The sequence below is a fragment of the Manacus vitellinus genome, unplaced genomic scaffold, assembly GCF_001715985.3.
Source record: "Manacus vitellinus isolate BGI_N305 unplaced genomic scaffold, ASM171598v3 scaffold_46_pilon, whole genome shotgun sequence".
Classification (NCBI taxonomy): domain Eukaryota; kingdom Metazoa; phylum Chordata; class Aves; order Passeriformes; family Pipridae; genus Manacus; species Manacus vitellinus.
In genome coordinates, this window is record NW_021940578.1 from 5,624,996 (window position 1) to 5,648,760 (window position 23,765).

The window sequence follows — 23,765 nt, forward strand, 5'->3', positions numbered from 1 at the left end:
GCAGTGGAGCTGCTGTTATCCCTGTTTTCCCTGGGGGAAGTGCTCAGGACGCTCCAGGCAGGGGTTGGAGTCCCAGGGACCTCTGGCAGGGGGACAGGGCTGCTGCAAACAGCATCCTGGGCCTCTGTCCCTGCTCTCAGGATGCTCTTCCCAAGGCTGCTGCAGCTGGGAAAAAGAAATACTCAATAAAAACAGCAAATTAAAACAGCAAATTAAAACAGCAAATAAAAACAGCAAATAAAAATAGCAAATAAAAATACCAAATAAAAATACCAAATAAAAATACCAAATAAAAATACCAAATAAAAATACCAAATAAAAATACCAAAAATCAGTGGGAATTTTCAAGCATTTGCTGCAATGGCTTTCTGAGTTATATCCACCACAATCCTTGTCTGAGCAGCACAAACTCAGAGTTTCTCTCTCACAGAGATGTAAAGAACAACTAAGATGTTTAAGAACAACTAAATCAAAGTTATTAGTGGAAAAACAATCCTGCTGGGATTTTCTGACAGGTAACAGCCCCGAGGCACAGCTGGGAATAAATCAGTGGGAATTTTCCAGCACTTGCTGCGATGGCTTTCTGAATTATATCCACCACAATCCTTGTCTGAGCAGCACAAACTCAGGGTTCAGCTCTTCTAGAGTGCACAGAGATGTGGAGAACAACTGAGATGTTTAAGAACAACTAAATCAAAGTTATTAGTGGAAAAACAATCCTACTGGGATTTTCTGACAGGTAACAGCCCTGCATTTGGCCAAGGAACCTTCTGGATAGAAACAAAGCATCCTGGGCCTCTGTCCCTGCTCAAAGGGTGCTTTTCCCAAGGCTGCTGCAGCTGGGAATAAATCAGGGGAATTTTTCAAGCACTTGCTGCAATGGCTTTCTGAATTATATCCACCACAATCCTTGTCTGAGCAGCACAAACTCAAGGGTTATTTTTCCTGGAGTGCACAGAGATGTGGAGAACAACTGAGGCAATCAAAGTTATTAGTGGAAAAACAATCCTACTGGGATTTTCTGACAGGTAACAGCCTTGAGGCACAGCTGCACCTTTAATACAGAAACAAAAATTACAAATCTTTACAAAAAAGGCTGAGAATTCTGTTGTTGGGGGTGAGGAGAGAAAGGGTCAAAGGCTTCAAATGAGCACAGGCTGCTCGAGGCTCCTGAGAGCCACAAGGAACACAATTTTCACTGCCCCTACTGCAGGTTTATTCTGCACATCCTGATTTTTTTGGGCATCAACTGCTCAAGATGTAAGGATGGACACCTCTGGATCAGTGACACCTACTTGGTCCAAGGCTGACAGTTCTCGTTCCTCCCTGGGGAGAAAGTCCCCTCAGGACACGGTGAACACACTGGAAAAAAGGGAATAAAGCAGGCAGGGTGTGAGCCCAGGGAGCAACACAACTGTGTGACAGCTACACAAAAATGAAATAATAACTTAGAATGGTCTGGCTTGTAGAACAGACCCAACAAAAGCCTCTAAAAACCCAAGATATCGGGGCAGAAGTAACACAGCACACCCAGTGGTTGGTTTTAATCTGCAAGTGGCAGGATTCCCTGCTTTGGCCACTGGTAAATGATGGATATTACCAAGGAGAACGTTCCTGTTTCTGACAGGAACCACAGAGCAACAAGTTTGAACAACTCCCCTCGTGGGGAGATGTCCAAGAGAGAAATTCCATCAGCTTTTACACTGGAAATAAGAGGAGACAAATGACAATAGCTTTTTTTTTACACTGGAAATGACCACCTCAGTCTGGTGTGGAGGAAAGAGCTGGGAGAGCCTGGCACATCCAGGCAGGGAGGGAGCTGGGATTTGGGATGGACAGGAAGCTGAACAGGAGCCAGAGTGTGCCCAGGTGGCCAAGAAGGCCAATGGATCCTGGCCTGGCTCAGGAACAGGGTGGCCAACAGGGCCAGGGAAGTGATTCTGCCCCTGGACTCAGCACTGGTGAGGCCACCCCTGGAGTGCTGTGTCCAGTTCTGGGCCCTCAGCTCAGGAAGGACATGGAGGGGCTGGAGCAGGGCCAGAGAAGGGCAACGAGGCTGGGGAAGGGACTGGAGCACAAGTGCTGTGAGGAGAGGCTGAGGGAGCTGGGGGGGCTCAGCCTGGAGAAGAGGAGGCTCAGGGGAGACCTCCTCACTCTCTGCAACTCCCTGACAGGAGGGGGGAGCCAGGGGGGGTTGGTCTCTTTTCCCAGGCAACCATCAGCAAGACAAGAGGGCTGGGTCTGCAGCTGTGCCAGGGGAGGGTTAGGTTGGATATTAGGAAGAATTTCTTTCCAGAGAGGGTGATCAACCATTGGAATGGGCTGCCCAGGGAAGTGGGGGATTCTCTGTCCCTGGAGGTGTTTAAGGGATTCTCTGTCCCTGGATGTGGCATCAGTGCCATGGGCTGGGAACCACAGCGGGGTTGGATCAAGGGTTGGACTTGATGATCTCAGAGGTCCCTTCCAACCCAGCTGATTCTGTGATTCTGTGATTCTCTGATCCCTGACTCACCACTTCCCAGGGGCAGCCCAGCTGGCATGAACCCTGCCCGGCACACGCACACCCTGTCCGAGGTCTTCTCACACTTCTTCACCTCCACGCTCCCTCTCTCTAAAAAAAAAAAAAAAAGGATTAAAAAGCAAGTGAGAGACAAGAGATAACACTGAGAGAGAACACAAATTAATTCCCCTCCCTGTGTGGAAACACCTGCAGGGAACAGAGAAGAACCCTGCAGTGTTTTCAGGCCCCACCACGAGCAGGAGCAGGAGAGACCAGACATTGGCACAACCCAGACTCTGGGTGGGAGGTGAGAAAGCAAACAGAGACTGATTCTTCCTGACTTTGTGGGAGGAAATGCCCCCCTGCCAGTGCCTTACTGGTGTTGCAGACTGTGCAGCTGTTGCAGAAGCTGTGGTGGTGCTCACTGCTGAAATATTCATCCTGGCAGGGGATACACTCCGTGTCCGCCGTGGCCGTGCAGCGGTTCCTCATCCTCTCCCCTAAAGCAGGGATCACAGAGCACACACACTGCTTGGGATCACCACAAAATCCTCTTTTTCCCCCCCATTTTCCCCCCTGAATTAGGATTTTCATTTTCACAGGGTAATGCATTTTCACCCATTAGGACAAAACAACACCCTGAGTGTGTTGGTCCCACCTCCAGCTCTGCCTGAGAATGTTTGGCAGGTTTAGACATCCCAGCATCCCAAAAAACTCTGACCCACAGCACTGGGAATGAGTAGCTAAACTGGGATAAAAAGGGCCTGAGAGCTGAGGCAATGATTCTCCCAGCAGATCCCAAATATCCCTTCTCCAGACCACCTTTCCACAGGGTTTGGGCATCTCAGTTTGCAGCCAGTGCCCGGAAAAAAAGGCTGAGGCTTTGTGCCCCAAATAATTCTCCCAACAGATCCCAAATATTCTTTCTCCAAACCACCTTTCCCTAGGGTTTGGGTATCTCAGTTTGCAGCCAGCAGCAGGAAAAAAGGCTGAGGCTTCATTCCCCAAATAGTTCTCCCAGCAGATTCCAAATATCCCTTCCCTAGACCACTTTTCCATAGGATTTGGGCATCTCAGTTTGCAGGCAGTGGCAGGAAAAAAAGCAGGTTTTTAGCCCAGCAATAAGTCTGACTTCCAGTGTAGTACAATGGCTTTGTGACAGAACCTGCCTTCCTTCAGGAGTTAAATATATATATTTATACATAAATGATGCAATTCAGCCCAAATAATCCCAAACAGGGACAAAAATGGTTGTTCCCTTCATTTTGCTTCTCCATTTTCCCATCTGCAGGTGAATGAGCATCAAGCCTCTTGCTCACTCTAATTCTGTTTTATTGAGGGCTGAGTGGCAAAATTAGGATTATTAGGGAGCATAATATGTGCAATAAATGCCATTTTTACCATCTGCACGAGGAAGAGACTGTGAAAAAACGTTTCCCCAACAGCAGCACATTTTCTAACAATGCAAAAACCTGATAAGAGGGTTTTTTTCAGTTTAAGGGGGAAGAAAATGTGAGAGATAAAGTGTTATTTATCTGTCTCTGCCCACAAACGTACCTTGAGTTCACAAACACTCAGATTCTAAAGAATTTTGAGAATAACACCACAAACTGCCTCAAAACTTAAGATTAAAGGCTGATTTTAACCCAATTAGCATCCTGGAGGATGAAACTCCTGCATCCATCTTGGGGATAGATTTAATGATGAAAATAAGAAGCAAGGAGGGAAAACCAAGCTGGTTTTTCCTGACAAAAGGCTGAAATCCCTCCTGGAGACTCGTGGATTGGGGAAAAAAACTTGTTCAATCTTTACAAGAAGAAAGGAGGAAACAAATACAGTCCCTGTCAAGTAACTTTGCTCATCTTCATCTAGGAATAAAGTATTTTTGTTTAAAAAAAAAAACCACCTTGTTACACTTTGCTGATCTCTATGATCCAAGAACATTGATTTTTTTTTCCCCTTAAAAAAACCCACCAGTAAGAGGAGTAATATAAACTCTGCCACAAAGGAAAAAGTTTCAAAAAACACCTTTAGCAACAGAATTAATAGTTTTTGTTGTTATCTGAGACTTCTGAGGTTCTTTATGTGATAAAAGACAATAACAGAAATGCCACCACTTTTTTTTTTAACAGACAACACTCCCAAAGTGAAAATGCCCCTGACTGACACATTAGACACACAGAAATTACAGAATAAAAGGAAGATCCCTAAATTTTGTATGTTATAGAAAGAAAAAAAAAATCTGAAAGATCTTTTATGTCATAGAAAGATTTATCTGATTTTATGTTATAGAAAGAAAAAAAGCTCCTCACCAAATTTTCTCTACGTTATCCTTCCTCCAGCCTTAAATATATCCTTGTATATATTGAAATATATCTTGAAATATTCCTAGAAAGCTGGTTTATACATTTATATATTTTATATAATAAATAAGATTTCCCACCGAACCCGACTTACCCGGGGCACAGTCGCTGCAGCATTTATCCCGGTACGGATATTGGTGTTCCCTGCATTCCAACCCCCGGGAATCGGGAACAGCAACCAGCAGGAGGAAGAAAACAGCGGGAAAATTCCCCCCTGGCCGTGCCATCCCCGTCCCAGCCCGCTTTGGGTGCTCGGGGAGCAGCGATTTCGCAGCCCCGGGGCCACCAGAACAAACTGATATTTCGGGCGCCGGGAAATTCCCGGCGAGTTTTCCACGCCCCCTTCCTTCTTCCCACCCCCCCCTTTCCTTCTTCCCACACCACCCCGAGCCCCGGGGAGGGTTTTTTTTTTTGTTAAGTTCATCACTGAAAGATTCGCAGGCAGGAAGGTAAGATGCTGAATTGCATTTTGAGGAGGTTTCTATTCTTAGCTCTCCGCGCGGCGACTCCAAAAGAGCGGCAAAGGCCAGGCTGGGAATGCCAGGAAAAGCAGGAAAAGCAGGGATGGAAGAGGCTGAGCAGCTCCCTGGCATCGCAGCTGTGCCCCTACCTGACACCAACAGGCAGAAAAAGCAGGGAACATGTTAAGAATTATTAAATTTAATTGTTTGGTCTCTCAGAATTTGACTCGATTGGGCAAGGAATGAAATTTTTGGTCTTCCCGAGACTGGAGCAAAGACATCCCACAGGGAGCAAATCTCTGATTTAGATTTAATTTAGATTAAAAACCACAGTCAGGCTTCCCAAGTCACATCCAGAGGGGCAAAGGAGACTTGCTTGGAACACCAGGAATCCTGGAATTGCAGTTTTCCTGCAGGGTTTGGGAAGGCTGGACGGCGACACCCCGGTGGGATTTATCCGGAGCTGCCGCTTCTCTCTTCTCTCCTAAATTTCTGGGAGAGGCAAACCAGCAACTGTTTTACTACTTCTCCTGTTTTCCAAGGATTTGGGAAGACAATCCCTATGGAAAAGAAGTTATAGCCTGAAATCTTTCCTTCCAAAATGTGACTCGTCTGGGCAAGGAATGAAATCCTTCGCTCGGGCTTTTCGCTCCAGTCTCGGGAAGGCTGAAAATTTCATTCCTTGCCCAAACGAGTCAAATTCTGAGAGACCAAACAATTAAATTTAATAATTCTTAATGTGTTCCCTGCTTTTTCTGCCTGTTGGTGTCAGGTGGGGGCACGGCTGAGATGCCAGGGAGCTGCTCAGCCTCTTCCATCCCTGCTTTTCCTGCTGGAATGAAATTTTCGGTCTTCCCGAGACTGGAGCAAAGACACCCCACAGGGAGCAAATCTCTGATTTAGATTTAATTTAGATTAAAAACCACAGCCAGGCTTCCCAAGTCACAGCCAGAGGAGTAAAGGAGACTTGCTTGGAACGCCAGGAATCCTGGAATTGCAGTTTTCCTGCAGGGTTTGGGAAGGCTGGACGGCGACATCCCGGTAGGATTTATCCAGAGCTGCCGCTTCTCTCTTCTCTCCTAAATTTCTGGGAGAGGCAAAACAGCAACTGTTTTACTACTTCTCCTGTTCTCCAAGGATTTGGGAAGACAATCCCTATGGAAAAGTAGCTATAGCTTGAAATCTTTCTTTCCCAAAGTCCCCTTTCCCTGCTCACTGCAGGCAGGGAGCAGCCAAACCTCTGCCCATTTCGGGACCATCCCGAGCCCAACAGAAATTATTAATATCAAATACAAAATAGAAAAACACATATAAAATACCTGAATTCTTAAAAAGAAGTTTCCTGACAAACTTGGAATAGTTTGAACCTAACATTCCAAGCCAGAAATAACCTGGTGGATCCCTTTTCCAAGGGGTTCCCTGCTCATGTTGTCAGGTTAATTAAGGTGGTTTAAGCATCATCTAATTCCCAAATTTTAATGATCTTGGCATATATTAACAGCCAAAGTTCAGGACACACATTTATCAACTGATATTACTAAAATTTCTGTCTTTAAGCTCGTTTTAATGAGAGGTTATCAATGGAATTTATCCCTCTCTTCCATTTTTAAAATTGTATTTTAATGTCTCTCATTTTTCCCCACAAACCTGAACCCAGCACTGTTTCCAAAGGGAGAAAAATATTTGATGGGGAAAAAAAAAAAAGAGAAAAAAGAGAAATATGGATATAAAAAGACTCTTATACAAGCCATTTAATAAAACAAACAAAAAAAATAAAGACTAAAGAGAAGGAAGAGTGAAACAGAACTGGCAACACTTATATTTACATTATATTAAGAGAATAAATTTAATCAAATATAACATCTCACTTGCAGGAACCCTTCAGAAAGAGGGGTTTTCTTTTTTTTACAGTAAAGATGGAACCAGAGTAAAAATAACTGTTCTGTTTTTGCAGGAGTGGATGTGAGCCAAGATGCTCTCCGAGATTTACCCAGAGCCAGGCTGACCCAAGGGCTTCCCAAGTATGCACAGTTCCAAAGCAAATCCTGGAATTCCACCCCTTCAGCACCTCCAATTCAGCTCCAGTTTGCACAGGGACAACTGATTTTACCAGTCTGAGCAAGGAGTTCTCTGACCAAGACAGAAACTTTCCCCCCTTGGTTTCATTTTAGAGCAAAAATCTGATTTTTTTTCAGCCATAATTTGAATTCTCCCCCATCTCCCCCCAACACAAAGCCTGGTATGCTACAACCAGGTTTATTTTCAGGTAGATGCAAAAAAGCTTCTGTGGAACCTTTAAAATGAATTCCTCTCCACGGTCCTGAAGGATAATTGAGTGATGGGGGGAAAACGTGGATTAAATTCCCAACTAGGCTGAGAAAACACTGGGAGATCAGTGGAATATCCCGTGGGTATTCCCAGGAGGTCAGAACATGCCTTGGAACTGCCACTCCCTTCCCAAAAACCCCCCATCCCCCTGTTATCTGGGATTCCCAGGGATCAGCAGCTACGAGGGCCACGAGTGAAATATTTCAGAAGCCTCCCCCAAACACGATCTGCCCAACTTCAGCTGGAATTCCTGCCCAATCCAGGGGGGAACTGAGGTATTCCAGGACCTTTCCCACTCTTCCTGGCCTGGTTTCCCCTCACCCCAAAGGCAGCAAGATCCCGTGGACGGACGGAAGGTTGGAAGTCTGGGACAACGCACCGGAGGCAAAGGACACAGATTAGCAGCAAAGGAACTTTCTGTCTGGTTTTGGGGCTTTTTTTTCCCCCTCTCTCTTTTTTTTTTTTGAAAGCCAGAAAGTGCTTGAGGGCTCTGGAGGAGCGAGCAGGGTCAGAATTCCTCGTGGACGTTGCGGGCGTAGTCCATGAGTTTGCTGCCGGTGAAATATTCGCTGTATTTCAGGATCTCCTCCAGCTCCAGGTGGTGGTTTTGATTCTCATCTGCCACTGCAATCATCTGCTTGGCCTCGTTGAGGGCGTTGTACTCGTTCATGGGATCCATGTATTCCTGAAAAACAGGGAGGAGGAGCTTTGGAATTCGCTTTCCCACACGGCGGAACGAGGAATTTTGGTCCTGTGTGGACTTCACCCACACCACCCTTCCCAAATCCTGGGAGAAGCTCCTGGCACTGATCTCCAGGAGCCAAGAACGTTGTCCCAGCTCTTTTTCCTCTCACTGACTGATCCAGCAGAAATCCAGATTTTTCTCAGCTTATGCCAATAGAAATATTTTTGACATTTTGGCTTCAAACCAAACGAGCAACTTCAAATTCAGAATTCACCCCAATTCAAAATTCTAAATTCTCCTGTTTCTGGAGACAATGTTTTTTTGAGGATATGTTTAATTTGGGCCATTTTAGACCACACTGCAGAGGTCAGAAAGCTCAGAATGAAAGCATTTTGCCCCTTCACCTGAGGTAAAATAAATTCAAAGGTCTCAGGTGGGGCACTTAATTAATTAAAAGTTAGAAGAGTCAAGATTCATTTCTCCCCAGAATATGTGACAGATGTGTAAGTACATAAAGACTTCACAGGTAAAAGAATTATTTTTAAAAGAAAATTCTCAGTAAAAAGGTCATAAAATTGTCCATATATCCATAAAATACCATAAAACTGTCCATATAACAATTTATCCACACTACCAAGTATCTATATCCAAATATTTGCACACTGAGAAGGTGAGGGACTTTAACATTCATCCAACATCCATCTCAACTTTAACAGCCTTGGGGAGAGAAAAAAGTAATAGAGTAGTTCTTCTTGCAGTAAAAAAAGAAAAGGCCCCAAACTAGAATCTACACTTGAAAATAACAATTTTTAAAAAAAGAAAAACAGCCTAAAAGACAAGAGCTCTCCGCTCTTTTCAAAGCTGTGCTTGTTCCACTCTTGAAAATCATTTGGGTTTTTAAAGAAGAAAAACACCCCCCTCTTTCCAAGGGCCCCAGTGTTTGTTGGGCACTGGGGTTTTTTTTTTTTGCTTTCTTTTATTTTGCTGGGGTTTCCCCCCCCCCCCAAAGAATCTCTAGGTTGGCAGTTACTCCTTTTGCAACTGAAAGTCTGAGTCACAGTGACTCTGTGCCCAGCTCACCTGAGGAAATCCAGGGCTGCTTTCAGGCACCCCAAAAAAACACTCACCAGTGTGTTGTGTGTGACAAAAAAACCCTCAAAGCAAAGCCCTGAATAACAGTTTGGTTAAGAAAACTCCCCCTCCTCTTGAACTAAAATCATAACAGCACCTGCAAGCCCCACAGAGCACTATAACCCAGGGGGTTGTCCTATTAATTGGAATATTTTGGGATTTGGGGTTCTCTCCAGCTGTTTCAACGGTGTGTTTTAAAACTGCTGGGGTTTAAATGATCAGGAAACTCACCTCCAGCTCTTCCATGGTGACAATCCCATCGTGGTTGGCATCAATGACCTCCTCAAACTCCTTCCTCCTGTCCTTGACCCAGTCATCATCAATGTCCTGAGCCTGCTGGTTCTCCACGGTGCCAACAGGTAAGGAGATGAACTCGGAGAGGGTGAGCTTCTTATCTCCATCCTGATCTACAAAAGAACCACCAAAGAACTCAGAAGTATTGGCTTAATGCCCATTAAAAATGATAAAACCTCACTGGGACAGCCTGCCTGCTCTGAGCAGTCCTCACTGCACTCAGGTACCAACACTTCTGAATTAAAAAACACAATTTCTTGGAAAACTCAACCATTTATTTCCACTTTTCTGAGTGGAAGTCACGACTGTGACAGGGCTGCTGGACTAGGGGAGTGCAGTGCAGTCAACGCCCTCCTCATGAAACCTTCATATCAAGGTGTTTTATAATATTTAACATTTCATATCAATGTGGTTTATAGTATTTAATGCTCAGCAAACCTTTTCTACTATTGCTCCAATGACCCTGCAGCAGCAGAGCTTTGTGTGAAGCAGTGAAGAAGCAGAAGCTGAAGGAGTAGAAGCTGTTTTGCTTTGTATGAAGTACTCAGAGCACCTTTAATGTTCCTACTCAGAGCACCTTTAATGTTCCTACTCAGAGCACCTTTAATGTTCCTACTCAGAGCACCTTTAATGTTCCTACTCAGAGCACCTTTAACGTTCCTACTCAGAGCACCTTTAACGTTCCTACTCAGAGCACCTTTAATGTTCCTATTTAGAGTATTTTTAATGTTCCTACTCAGAGTATCTTTCTAATGTTCTGGTTTTTAACAACCAGAGACCCAACTTAGCCTTGAGACAACTGCAGGATTTGTGTTAACAGCTTGTTTTTTTTTTTTACTTATCACATCAGAAGATGAGCAAACCAGACATGCCAGAATCCCAGCCTGACCCCTGGCACTGCAATAACCACCCAAAATTCCATCTGTGATGAGCTGTGGTTTCCTCCCTGTGAAAAATTTCCTCAGAGACATAATGTGAGTGAACTTGAGCAGAGTGTGAGTTAATTGACAGGGAAATGAACTGGTGTGCAGGGAAGCAGCTCCCAGGAAGGCCCTGGAGAATTCCATACCCAGATCCCGGATGATTTCTTTCACCATGAACTTCAGCATCCCCCTGCTGTGCTCGGGGTGCAGGAAGGACAGGAATTCCTCCTCGTTCAACAGCAGGTCAGGAGGGGGGTTGTCAGCCTGGTACCACCGATCCTTCAGGTTGTCTAAAACTTCCTGGGCTGCAAATTTAACCACATTTCAAGTTGCTGTCACGTTCAATCTCATTTAAAATCCACCTTGCCCTGACACTCAGTGGATGCTCCACGAGCCAAAGCCCTCCCTGTGTCTCAGTAATTTAACACAAAGGAAACATTTTTGCTGCAAAGAGCAAATGCAAGTCGAAGTTCCCGTGAACCAACAGAGAAATCAGCAGCAAAAAATCCTTTTACTTCTCTCTCCTTTCATTTCATTTCATTTGACAATCCCACTCCTTTCATCTCTCCCCGTGCACACAACCACTGCAGTGAAGTTTTTTCCTGACTCGACTGAGAATCAGAATTTACCCCCCGGGGTTTCTGCTAAAACCACACATCTGAGCTGAAATCAAACCCACACAGCATGAATTTGGGCCTGAGCAGAGCCACAGGAAAAGAAATACCTGCCCAGAGTATTCTTTGTCTCGGGTAGGCATTTTCTAAATGACACACTGGAAAAAACTCTGCCTGTAGCACTCCCTGCTACCTGCAAACACCCTGAAACACAAGTCTGAAGTCTTTGCTTTCAGTAAGTTTTCAAACACTCTGAGTGTTATTCATCACTCAGATATTTTTTAATTTTTTTATTTAATAAATATTTTATTCAATATTTTTATTAAAATATTTTAATTTAATAATATTTTTAATTTAAATATTTAATTTACAAATATTTTAATTTTAATAATATTTTTAATTATAAATATTTTTAATTTAATAAATATTTTTATTTAATAAATATTTTTATTTAACAAATATTTTTATTTAACAAATATTTTTTATTTAATAAAATAAATTTTTAAATTTCACTTAATAATTTTTTTTATTTCATTTAATAGTCTTAAATAACTCCTGAACGCTTTAACAATTTAAAACTTTGTGAGTTCAAAACTTTAAAAACCTTCTGAAAACCTTCAGATTATCATTTTTTAATTTAATTTAACAAACTGGCTTTAATAACTCCTGAAGGCTTTTGGTTGCTGAGTTACAAGAGGAAAAACCACCCCAACATCTGCATTTGTTGAGCTGAGAGTTGGAATTTAGAGTGAAGTTTTCAGTGAATATTCCTGTGAAGAGTAAAGAAATCCTTCAGTCTTAATATGAAGATATTTAATAATCTTGGGCAGGTTTGTAACTGGCAAGTTTTAGTTATATCAAGGACACAGTTAACTCAGAATAATTTATGGTTTTCCAAGGTAGTCAATCCCAAATGTGAGAAGTCCTAAATCAACTCCCTTTGCCTTAGTCTTAAATGAAATTAAAACTAAATTAAAACTGTCAATCACCAGCTAAAATTGGTGTTATCTGCATCAATTAATTCAAGTGGTGCCCTTAATTTTGGCCTGGCATCCAAACTGTCCCGTGCTCCTGCTCAAGGCTCAGAACAGGCCTTAAGCTCTGAACATCCTGGTGTTTTTTTTTTAACAGACCCCCCAAAAAAGCACTTTTATGCTGCTTTAGAGCCCAAGCCTCAGCTTTGCCTCTCAGCCCAGGCAGCTGCAGATCAGTAATTTGATTTTCCCAAATAAGGCTGGGTAGCACAGGTAGAGAAGTGCTGCTGCAGACACTTGCCTGACTCAGCAGCTGTGTTATCTGATGAGCATTCCTGTAAACTGCACCCCAACCACACTGCCCAGGTGTTTTCCCTGCTCCCATTTGCATCTCAGTTGCTTTTTGATCAGTGGAAAGTGTCACATAAACTCGATTTTCAGTGACTAATTCCTGCAGGGAAAGGCAAAAGCTTCGTGTTTTAATCAATGGTAAATTTAAACCCTTCCTGAGTCAGGGAGCAGGGAGATTCCTGCTAAAATTTGCCATTTTTATGGCATGTTCCAGCTGGAAAGAACGTAGGATTTCTGTTTTATGACTCCCACATCCTATATTTGTGTACAAGCAGAACAACCAAAGCATTCCTCTCCTATTAGGAACAGTTTTGACATTCAGGTTTTAAGAACAGAATAGAAAAACCAACACCCCCCAGTCTGCACTTACTTTCTTCATCTATTTTCAGCTCTTCGTTGTTTTTGATCTTCTCAGCAATTTCTTTTTCATTGAAGCCTTTACTTGCCAGGAATTTAACTTTATATTCATCCCAGGACACGTGGCCTGTAAGGAGGAGACAGATGTCAGGCATGACACGAGAGGGTTAAAAATGATCAACTTGTGACTAAAAAACCAACTCGTCCCAAAGCTTTTGGTCCAGCCCGAGCAGCAGACTGAGATTTATGAATGGCAAGGTGAAAACTCTCACCTGATTTCACTTTTCTTGTTGTCTGGGCTCCGTGGAAACAATCAGTGATGTCACTGTTGTCACCCCATCCCCACAGAGCCTCTTGTTCCAGTGCCCTCTGCCCACAAGTGACATGACAGAGCAGTGAGCTCAGAGCCACGGGCTGGGGCACAGGAATGAAAAACTTGGGATTGTGGGCAGCCCAAAGGGATTTGGGACGTTGGCACAGCACCTCTGAGTAGTTCTGGACACCAGGAGGTGGCAGGAATGGCTCCTCTTACCGTCCCCATCGGGGTCCACAGCTCTGAAGTGCATTTTGTTCTCTTCCACGGCCTCCTGGAAGTGTTCATCCGTCTTTTCCATGATCCAGCGCTGCATCTCCTTGGCTCCAATCTTTTTATCATTATTGATATCCACCCTGGAGAAAGGACAAAGCCTCTGTTACACCTCCAACTCTGGGAACATGTTACAGCTGAGAGTTTTTAATCCTGAACACATCTAAAGGCTCTGCACATACACTTTTTCTCCACGAGCTTTCCAAGCTGTCTGGCTCTACTTTGTCCAAGATTTAAGGACCGAGGAGGGAAAGGTGCAATCTATTTTTAGATTCTAAATTAATTGCTTTATTCAGCAGGCTGAGAACATTTACAACCCCCTCTGAGAAGCTGCACGTTGTTGGAACTCCAGAGTAACAAGCAGGAAGTGAGCAATTTATTGCCTAATTAAAGGAACTGCAACATTTGGTTACCCCTCAGTGAAACCCATTCAGCCACCCTTCACTTCCCTGTAAATTAACTCATGTTTTGGTCAAGTTAACTCACATTCTGCTCAAGTCAACTCCCATTTATGTTTCTGAGGCAATTTTTCACAGGGAGGAAACCACAGCTCATCACAAATGGAATATTGGCTCATTTCCTTTGGTGCAGAGCTGTCAGCTGCCAGCAGCTTCAGGCTTTCACTAATTGCAAACACTTCTCCAAAGTTCTCTCAGCCAAGAATTCCCTCTCCATTTGTCTTTCCAAGCCCTTTTTCCCTTTAATATTCCAAGCTCTCTGAGGTTTATTGCTGAGCTGCCTCCCTGTATCTGCCCAGATCAACTCTGTGTTCACCCCAAACAATGAAAATACATGAATAAACTTGAATAAACGTGAATAAACATGAATAAACTTGTCCTTTAAAAATACTACAAACTATAAAATAGTTTAAGTGGAATTAACCCTACTAAAGCAAGTTTCCTCTGTTACACCTCCAGCTCTGGGAACATGTTACAGCTGAGAGTTTTTAATTCTGAACACATTTAACACTTGTTCTCCACGAGGTTTCCAAGTTGTCTGGCTCTGCTTTGTCCAAGGATGTGCTTTTTTTCTGACTAAAATTAACCAGGAAAAATCCAACCTGACAATCCTGTTTTCCTCAATGTGCCACCAATAACTGCTTTCCAATTCCATTAATGCTGATTTCATTCAGAATATAAAAACTATGGATGAAGAGCAAACACAAAGTCACTAATTTGCCACTTTGGAGGGTTTTTTTTTTTTGAGCACACCTTTAAATATTTATTCAAAACAGTTACAACTGAAAAGCCACCACTAACATTTGAGAGGCAAGGATCTATTTAAGGCACCCCAAAACCACTCTGGTTCAATTGAAAAAAACAAACCCCAAACATAATAAAAAGCCCCAGCTCGACTCTTGTTTTGTTATCTCTCTATCACTGAAGTGTCATCACTGAAACCCAAGTGATTTGCCTTTAAATGTCAACTAAATGTTAAAAGCTTGAGCCAAAGAACAAGCCCAGTCTTCTAAAACACAATAAAACTGTTATGAGAGGGGTTTAAATATCATGTCAGGGCTATATTTAAATATATAAATATCAGTGTTGGTGACAAGAGCAAGAAGATGGTGATTTTGCACCCACCAGGTACAATAAAAATGAGACTAAACCAGAGCATTTCCCCCCCCTCAACGTTTAACATTTGGTTTCCTTAGATCAAAGCTATCAAACTTTCTACTTCCAAGCTGTACTTTCCACCTAAATCACCCCATAACTGCAGAGGGAGGGAACAAACATCCCATTTATTGCTCATTTAGGTCCTGAAAGCACACAGGTGGCACCTCTGAGTAAGAAACAAGTGGGCACTTTGTAGGATAACTGACTTTTTCCTACAGTGAGGGTTATATTACATATGGATAAAATAAAAATAAGCCACTTGTAGCCCAGTTTCTCAACCACAAGCCATGAAAAAAAATCAGATTTTTGTGGCCACCTTCCAGAAGGTCCATTATCAAGAACCCACTTCCAGGTCTCACCCAGAGCCCCAAAAATGCCAATTTTTTTTTTTTTCAAGCCCATAAATCACTTCAGAGCTGGTTTGTGTTTCATCCAAAGGATGATTTCAGGGAGGACACCAGGAAGCAAAACACAATTACCAACTGCTTCAGTCACGTGGAACTTGCCTGGAAAAATCACAGGTTAGGGAGCAATTCTTTCATGTCCCAACTTTATTTTCACTACTCCTATTAGACAATAATTTATGCTTTGAATTGACTATTTTACCCTATTTAACCACTGAGGAATCTCATTGTCTTTGTGCCTTCCAACAGCAATTCCAGAAGATCTGGAAGCCCAGGATTTTGGATTTTCACACAAGTTTCCCAGGATTTCTCTTTTAGCCTTTAGGAGGATGTTTAGAAAGCAATCAGAGCCCCCAAAATGCTTCCCTACATTTTTAAGCTGATCATCTGAGGGAATGTAATTTTAAGGATCTGACTGGAATTGATCTTAAATCCAATTAATTTAAGCTTCCTAAGAAACCTCTTTCATAACAAACAGGCAGAAATTAAAGAGTTAGTAAACTGTCCTTCCCAAATTACTAACAATGTTTCCAATAAATGTAAAACAGCAAAGAAATCTTAATATTTTTAAATATCCTACCAGTGAAGTGAGTGAATAACAGACATAATAAAGGATTCCACCCTAAATTAAAATAAAACTCGTGGAATCAGCAGCATTAAGGGCACCAGTGTAACTTGAGCTGCTCTAAGGAAATTAATCCTTCATTCAAAAATGCAAATAAAGCCAATTGTGCCACCTTGTGTCTAAAAACACACCCTGGGTTTGATCTCCAGCACAATAACTGACCTCCAAACATCTGACCCAGACCAAAAAGTGCTTTAGGAAAGGTCTTAAAGTAAATATTTTTATACCAAGTAAAGAAATAGATGAACTTTTTTAAAAAGCTCTAAAAGAAAACTTTAATCTTTTCACCCTCTCTTTTTCTGAATTGTGAGGAACTGCCTTTGTTAACACTTCATTTCATTTGGATTGCTGAATTCCTGGGTCTTTAACCCCTTCAAAACACAAACACAGCACTTAAAGGGTGAGGTTTTCCCCCCTTCATCATTGTAATTTTTCAATATTACAGGAAACCCCTCCAATTTTCACTCTTTCCCTGCTCTTGGCACCACCCGACTTACTTTGAAAAAATGACCATCAGCTTCTTCCTGTTTCTCCTGGGCTCTGAATCCTCCTCAAACTCCTCCATCTCTTTTCCCAGGAAAACCTCCTGGTGGAATTCTTTGTTCAGGTGCCCGTCCATCTCCATTTTGACCCCGTTCAGGTGGTCTGGGGGCAGGATCTCGTTCTCATCCTTCCCCTCAGCCGCTTTCTCCTTGAGCACAGAATTATTTGCAGGCCTGGCATAAACATCCATGAGGAGGAAGATGAACAGGAGGGACAAATACAGAGAGCCCAAACTGCACAGGAAGGCTTGTCTCGACATCATTTTGTCCTTTTCTTTAATTCAAAATACTGGCTGATGAAATTACTGCAGGTTAAATGATCTAAAAACAAAAAGGAGAAAACATATCAGTTAAACTCTGGAACGTGAGGACACGAATAATAAGAAATAATAAACAACTAAAATTCAGAAGAACCTACACACAACTATAAATATATAAAAGTATAAAAAGTATAAAAAACTACACACAGGTATACAAGTATAAAAAACTACACAGAACATAAATATATGACTATAAAAAGTTACACAGAACATAAATATATGACTATAAAAAGTTACACAGAACATAAATATATGACTATAAAAAAATTACACAGAATATAAATATATGAGTATAAAAAACTACACAGAATACAAAGATATAAGTATAAAAAACTACACAGAATATAAATATATAAGTATAAAAAAACTACACAGAGGCATGAATATACTACATCATAATACATGTACACTATATAAATATATGTAATATATATACATTAAATAAATATATATAATATGTATAATATGTATACTATGTGTAGTAAAAACTACACGGAAGTATAAATTAGGAAGGACCTACACAGAAATACACAAGTATTTGCTGTGAGAGAGTAAAAAAGAGCCCTTTAAGTAACAAATAAATGGAATTAAGGTGCTGGTTTTCAGCCGGCAGAGGACTTTGGAAGGGAACACCCTTCAAGAAATAGCCACGGCAGCACAGCAATATCCCAGAGATCCCAACACGACAGCTGTTTAGAAAGGGATTAAAGGTCTTTTTGGAGAGGGATGAGTGAGGGAAAAGCGATTTGATACCAAGAGAAAGCGGAGCTGGAAACACGCAGGAAACAGCGGCAGGAAGCGCAACCCCGCGGCGGACCTGTCACAGAACCACAGAAATCACAGAATATCCTGCGATATGTGGGACAATCCAGGGAAAACGCCCCAAATCCAACAGCGCGACCGCGGGAGAGCCGGAACCCCCCCCCCAGCTCAAACCTCCCCACACGCCCCAATGCCGCGGGGCTGCGGGAGGGGCCGCCCGCACTCACGGGGGATGCGCGTCTGGAGGGAGGAGGACGCGGCGCTCCGAGCGCCGTGAGATGCGCGGGTGAGGCTCCGGGCGGGGTCCGGCCGCCCCTCAGCCCCTTCTTTCGCGGCCCCTCACGGACCCCCGGGCGCTCTGCGGGAAGAGGAGGAGGGGGAGGAAGAGGAGGAGGAAGGAAGATGGCGGAACGACGTCACCGCGCAGCGCGAGGCCACGGTGGCCATGTTGGATGAGGGCGGCCGCCCTGTTGGGTGAGGGCAGGAGCCACCTCCCCCTCAGAGGGGGCGGCACCGCCTAAAAGCGGCTCTTGAAAGAAACCTCTCCTAAGGCTCAGTTGGTGGGAAAGGGCGGAAAGCGAGGAGCAGCCATGAATCCCCCTGTGCGGGGCGCAGCGCGGTGAGCATCCCGCGAGGAATCTTGTCCCCTCGCGGCGGCCGTACGGCCCCCTCCGGCATACACACCCCCCGTTCCCGCCTAAACGCCCAGTGGCGTGGCCCGCGCTCCTGAGGGGCCGCCGGCATGAAGGCGCTGCGGCGGCTGGGCCGGCACCGCACGCGCGTGGGGGCTCGGCGGGCTGATCCCTGTGCGCCGCCGTGCTGCTCTACCTCGCCAGTGCACCTCCGAGCGGCTGCGCCCGCTGCCCGCCGGCCCCCGCCCGCCCTTGCCCCACAGCCAGCCGCGGCCCGCGGGGCGCCCCCACCGCCGCCCCCGCGCCGAGGGCCAGCGCCCTGGTGGCCGTTGTGGTGTATGAGCGGCCCAAGTACAGCGAGCGGCGCCGCAGCATCATCCGCAGCACCTGGATGGCGGCGGGAGGGCGCTCCCAGCGCGGCCGCGTGTGGAGCCGCTTCGTGGTGGGCACGGCCGGGCTCGGGCAGGAGGAGCTGCGGAGCCTGGAGCTGGAGCAGAGCCGGCACCGCGACCTGCTGCTACTGCCGGAGCTGCGCGACTCCTACGAGAACCTGACGGCCAAGGTGCTGGCCACCTACGTGTGGCTCGACCTGCACCTGGACTTCCAGTTCGCCCTCAAGGCTGACGACGACACCTTCGTGCGCCTGGACGTGCTGGTGGAGGAGCTGAAAGCCAAGGAGCCGCGGCGGCTCTACTGGGGCTTCTTCTCGGGCCGGGGCCGGGTGAAGTCGGGGGGGAAGTGGAAGGAGAGCGCCTGGGTGCTGTGTGACTATTACCTGCCCTACGCGCTGGGCGGCGGGTATGTCATCTCCGCCGACCTGGTGCGCTACCTGCGGCTCAGCAGCGACTACCTGAACATGTGGCAGAGCGAGGACGTGTCCCTGGGGGTCTGGCTGGCGCCCATCGACGTGAAGAGGGTGCACGACCCCCGCTTCGACACCGAGTACAAGTCGCGGGGCTGCAACAATAAGTACATAGTGACTCACAAGCAGAGCATCGAGGACATGCTGGAGAAGCACCAGACCCTGGCTAAGGAAGGGAAGCTCTGTAAGGAGGAGGTTAAGCTCCGGCTTTCCTACATGTACGACTGGGGGGTGCCCCCCTCGCAGTGCTGCCAGAGGAAGGATGGCATCCCGTGAAGAGCCTGAGGGAAGGAAGGGTGCTGGTGGACTCGCAGCTTGGTTACTGTTACCTGGGGAGAATCCCAGTAACCAGGGGTTACAAATTACTCTTAAAAAAAAAAAAAAAAAAAAGATTTTGCACGGCTCGTTATGTCAAGGAAACCCTGAAACTCCCCCAGAGCTGCTGACGTGGCAGGAGGGAGAGGTGTTTAAAAGAAAACACAGGAATAGGTGGCAGAAAGCATGGAAAGGCTCCTGTGACAGGATTGAAGGCGAAATATGGATAGGAGAGAAAAGTTGCTGGGAGATTTTTCCCAGGATTTATTTGCTAAAGATCACGACAGGCCTTTGTGCTGTTGTAAGGTTGTGAAAACAGAGCCTGCTGCTGTTTCCTGGTCAGGAAGAAGTGTCAGCTTGGGAAGAGTAAAAGAGCTGCAAGTCAGCTGCTGTTGCAGAGGGAACAGGGCTGGTTGTTGGCACGGGCAGGAAAAGGGACCAGTTTGGGTGTCCCACCTGGGATACCTGTGCTGGGGGAAGGGAGAGTGTTCCTGGCAAGGAATGGAGTTCTTAGACCTTCTGTGTAACTTGTCTCTAAGCTTTTTGCTGTTTTTAAAGTCAACATGTACATAAATTATTCTAAATTAAATCTGGCAGCTCCAGAGCTTTTAGAAAGGTGGGTGAGTTTGGTATTGGGCAGGTAGAGAATATATTCTCTTTTTTTTGAGGGGCAGACAGTTCTGCAAAGCCTTCAGGGGTTGGTTCTCACACTGTGTGTGAGGAAACATTTCCCTTCCAGCAGTAAATATCTCACACTGCTGCAAGGCATTGTAGAATTCAGATTTTATATTGCTCTGGATTAGTTCTCATCTAGATTAGCAGTGGAAGTCCAAAAAGAAATAAACTATGTACTCAAGAGAAATAGGTTCCTCCACTCTGCAAATCCCTGTTTGAGAACCTTCTCTCTCTTTTCAGTGTAAAAAGTCACATTTAGATGCCCAAAGCTGGCCTGGGTGAATTCCCTCCTCCTCTCCAACAAGCACCTTGTGAAGGAACTCAAAATAATTGTACAGGAGGTCTGAATTAACTGCTCAGGTGCCACATCCATCAATGTGATTGTGGCCCTGAGCTGTGGCTGCACTGAAATAATTCTTGGGCCTGGCCCAGCATCAACTGCAGATTTTACCAGTCAGTGCTGGCAGACAAACAATTCCACCACATCATTCCTCTCCAGACCTTTAGTTGAGCCTGGAATTCAAACATATATAATATATATATATAATATATAACACCCACAGGGATTTTTTTCCAACTCCCAGTGAGCTCTGTCAGCTGCAGCAGAGTTTTGTTGCTTTTCTGTGTAAAAATGTTACATTTCTTTCTCTTTGAAGTGTCCTTTTTTTTTTTTTTTTCCTGAGGGACACCCTCAAGGACCAATTTTACTGTTTGTTGCACTCTGCACTTTCACACCGTTTCTGTTCTGCAGGAAGAGACAAAACACAAAGAAAAAACCAACCAACCAAACAAAAAGGGTGCCAATATCTTTATTTTCACCACAAAATTAGCAATTCATACCAAAGGACTCAAGTATTGGGGTTTTTTTTTGTTTTTTTTTCTTTTTATTCTCATTTTGATCAAATTATTGAGGATTAAGAGAAGTGAAAATTCGAGGGAATCTTTGACTTCCTCCAAAAAACAAAGTGAAATTAAGGAAAAATTTAATTTATTTTAGCATGTGGCCCTCCTAATGCATGCTTAGGTACTGCCAGGCAATGTGCTTTTCCCAAGGGATCCTCTTCCAAACCAGGAATTTAACGAGATTAGAGGAAATTTCCCTGGATTTTAACTTTTATTTCTATTTTTAAGTGTCTGTTTGCCACAGTATTGTCTGTATATATGTGCTTAAATGCCTGTAATGTGAGTTATTTATTTATAATTCCTGCCAAATGTGTTCTGTACAGGAAAAATAAGCTACTTAAATGACATTTGAAACTTCAGATGGTACTGTAACAGCTTGAGAGATTCTCACCTCTTGGTCCTGGTTGAACTTTTCCTACTAAAAATCCTCTTGTTGGAGATGCAGCACTTGGATTTCAATCCCCAAAAATTCCACAAATGAAAGAAAAAAAAAAATAAAGATTATATTTGGTACTGGTGTAACTTTTCTTGCTAAACATCCTTTTCTTGCAGATGCAGCCCTTGGATTTCAATCCCAAAAATTCCACAAATGAAAGAAAAAAAAATAAAGATTTTATATATATATAAATATGTCTGTCTATCTATCTATCTATCTATTTGGTCCTGGTTGAACTTTTCCTACTAAAAATCCTCTTATTGGAGATGCAGCACTTGGATTTCAATCCCCAAAAGTTCCACAAATGAAAGAAAAAAAAATAAAGATTTTTATATATATATATATATATATGTGTGCTGAATATATATGTGTGTGTAAATATATGTGTATATATTATATGTATATACTATATATATATAATATATAATAATATAATATATTTGGTACTGGTTAAACTTTTCCAATAAATTATTATTCAAGTAAGATTATTAATTCAAATAAATTATTGTTTTCAATAAATTAATCGTTAATTATCGATCTATGGAATTAATTTCAATAAGTTATTAGTTATTAATTTCAATAAATTATTGTTGCTGGCACATAATGAATGGAATGAATAATGAATAAATAAAATAAATTGAAGAAATAAAAGAAATAGAATAAATTTAAAAAATAGAGTAAAATAAAAGAAATAGAATGAATAGAATAAAATAAAATAATAGAATAAAATTAAATAAATTGAGTAAAATAAATGGAAGAAATAAAAGAAATTGAGTAAAATTAATGGAATGAATAGAATGAATAAATAAAATAAATGGAAGAAATAAAATAAATAGAATAAGTTAAAAAATAGAATAAAAGAAATAGAATAAATAGAATAAAAGAAATAAAATAAAATAATAAAGTAAATAGAATAAAATAAAAGAAATTGAGTAAAATAAATGGAATAAGTAAAATAAATTGACTAAAATAAATGGAATAAATGGAATTAATAAATAAAACAAATTGTGGAAATTAAAAAATAGAGTAAAATAAAAGAAATGGAATAAATAGAATAAAATAAAATAAATTGAGTAAAATAAATGGAATAAGTAAAATAAATCGACTAAAATAAATGGAATAAATAGAATGAATAAATTAAATGAAGAAATAAAATAAATAGAATAAATTTAAAAAATGGAATAAAAGAAAAGAAATAGAATAAAATAATAGAATAAATAGAATAAAAATGAATGAAATTGAATAAATAAATTGACTAAAATAAATGGAATAAATAAAATGAAGAAATAAAATAAATTGAGGAAATAAATAGAATAAATTTAAAAAATAGAATAAATAAGAGAAATAAACAGAATAAAATAAGAGAATAAATAGAATAAAAGAAATAGAATAAAAGAAAAAGAATAAAATAATAGAATAAATAGAATAAAATAAAATTTTCCTGTTGCCTTGCCCTCTAAAATTCCGTCACTAGATGTCACTGCCTGCCTTTTATAGCACGGAAAGGCCCCCAAAGTGTCCAAAATCAGCTGTTTGTGCCTCAAATCTGCCTTTGTTCTCTAACAAAAATCTACTTTTTTAACACAGAGGGACTGAGGAGAAAAAGAAAATTCCCAAATGGAATTAGGAAGGAATTATTAAGATATTGCTGCGTGGAATTAATGATTGAAAACCAAACAACCCCAACCCCCCCCATCCCTTTAATCGAGATTTTTTTGGGGTTTCCATCAGCTGAAAATACAATTCGAGTGATTTGAGGGGAGAAATTTCCTTTTCTGAAGGGAAACCTCCTGAAATCTCCAAAAAATTTAGAATTCCAAGAAAAAAAAATCTCTGTGTCCGACTCCTGCTTGAACTTGGGGGTGGATTAAAAAACATGGAGAAATGAAACCTAGTCATTTATATTAAAATAGGAAATATTTATATTAAAATGGGAATATTTATATTAAAATATGGAATATTTATATTAAAATATGGAATATTTATATTAAAATATGGATTATTTATATTAAAATGTGGAATATTTATATTAAAATATGGAATATTCATATTAAAATATGGAATATTTCTATTAAAATATAAAATTATTCACACTCCAGGAGGGAG

At 42.4% G+C, this 23,765-nt stretch overlaps 3 protein-coding genes across 3 annotated transcripts in view; 1 reads left to right on the top strand and 2 right to left on the bottom strand.

Moving 5' to 3' along the window:
• The window catches only part of TNFRSF4 (TNF receptor superfamily member 4), an 8,527-nt gene extending 3,423 nt beyond the window's left edge, over positions 1-5,104 (bottom strand). The window contains exons 1-5 of the mRNA XM_029962406.1: positions 4,958-5,104; positions 2,878-3,000; positions 2,513-2,611; positions 1,296-1,362; positions 3-165 (exon numbers count right to left, since the gene is read on the bottom strand). Of these exons, the coding sequence (XP_029818266.1) occupies positions 3-165; positions 1,296-1,362; positions 2,513-2,611; positions 2,878-3,000; positions 4,958-5,090 (585 nt within the window). The 5' untranslated portion in view covers positions 5,091-5,104. The remainder of the gene's footprint in view (positions 1-2; positions 166-1,295; positions 1,363-2,512; positions 2,612-2,877; positions 3,001-4,957) is intronic.
• A 1,939-nt stretch (positions 5,105-7,043) lies between these two features.
• On the bottom strand, positions 7,044-17,070 carry SDF4 (stromal cell derived factor 4). Its single transcript, XM_008925603.2, has 6 exons — positions 16,710-17,070; positions 13,514-13,650; positions 12,995-13,108; positions 10,832-10,990; positions 9,700-9,875; positions 7,044-8,337 (listed from the first exon to the last, which is right to left on the bottom strand). Exons 1-6 carry the CDS (start codon positions 17,015-17,017, stop codon positions 8,161-8,163), a joined length of 1,071 nt encoding a protein of 356 aa, XP_008923851.1. The 5' UTR covers positions 17,018-17,070; the 3' UTR covers positions 7,044-8,160.
• Positions 17,071-18,578: 1,508 nt separating this feature from the next.
• Positions 18,579-19,720, top strand: B3GALT6 (beta-1,3-galactosyltransferase 6). The gene is given in 4 exon segments (XM_018079387.1): positions 18,579-18,626; positions 18,629-18,668; positions 18,671-18,737; positions 18,739-19,720. Coding segments are annotated over 4 exon segments (1,023 nt in total). The 3' UTR covers positions 19,607-19,720.
• The last annotated feature ends 4,045 nt before the right edge of the window (positions 19,721-23,765 follow it).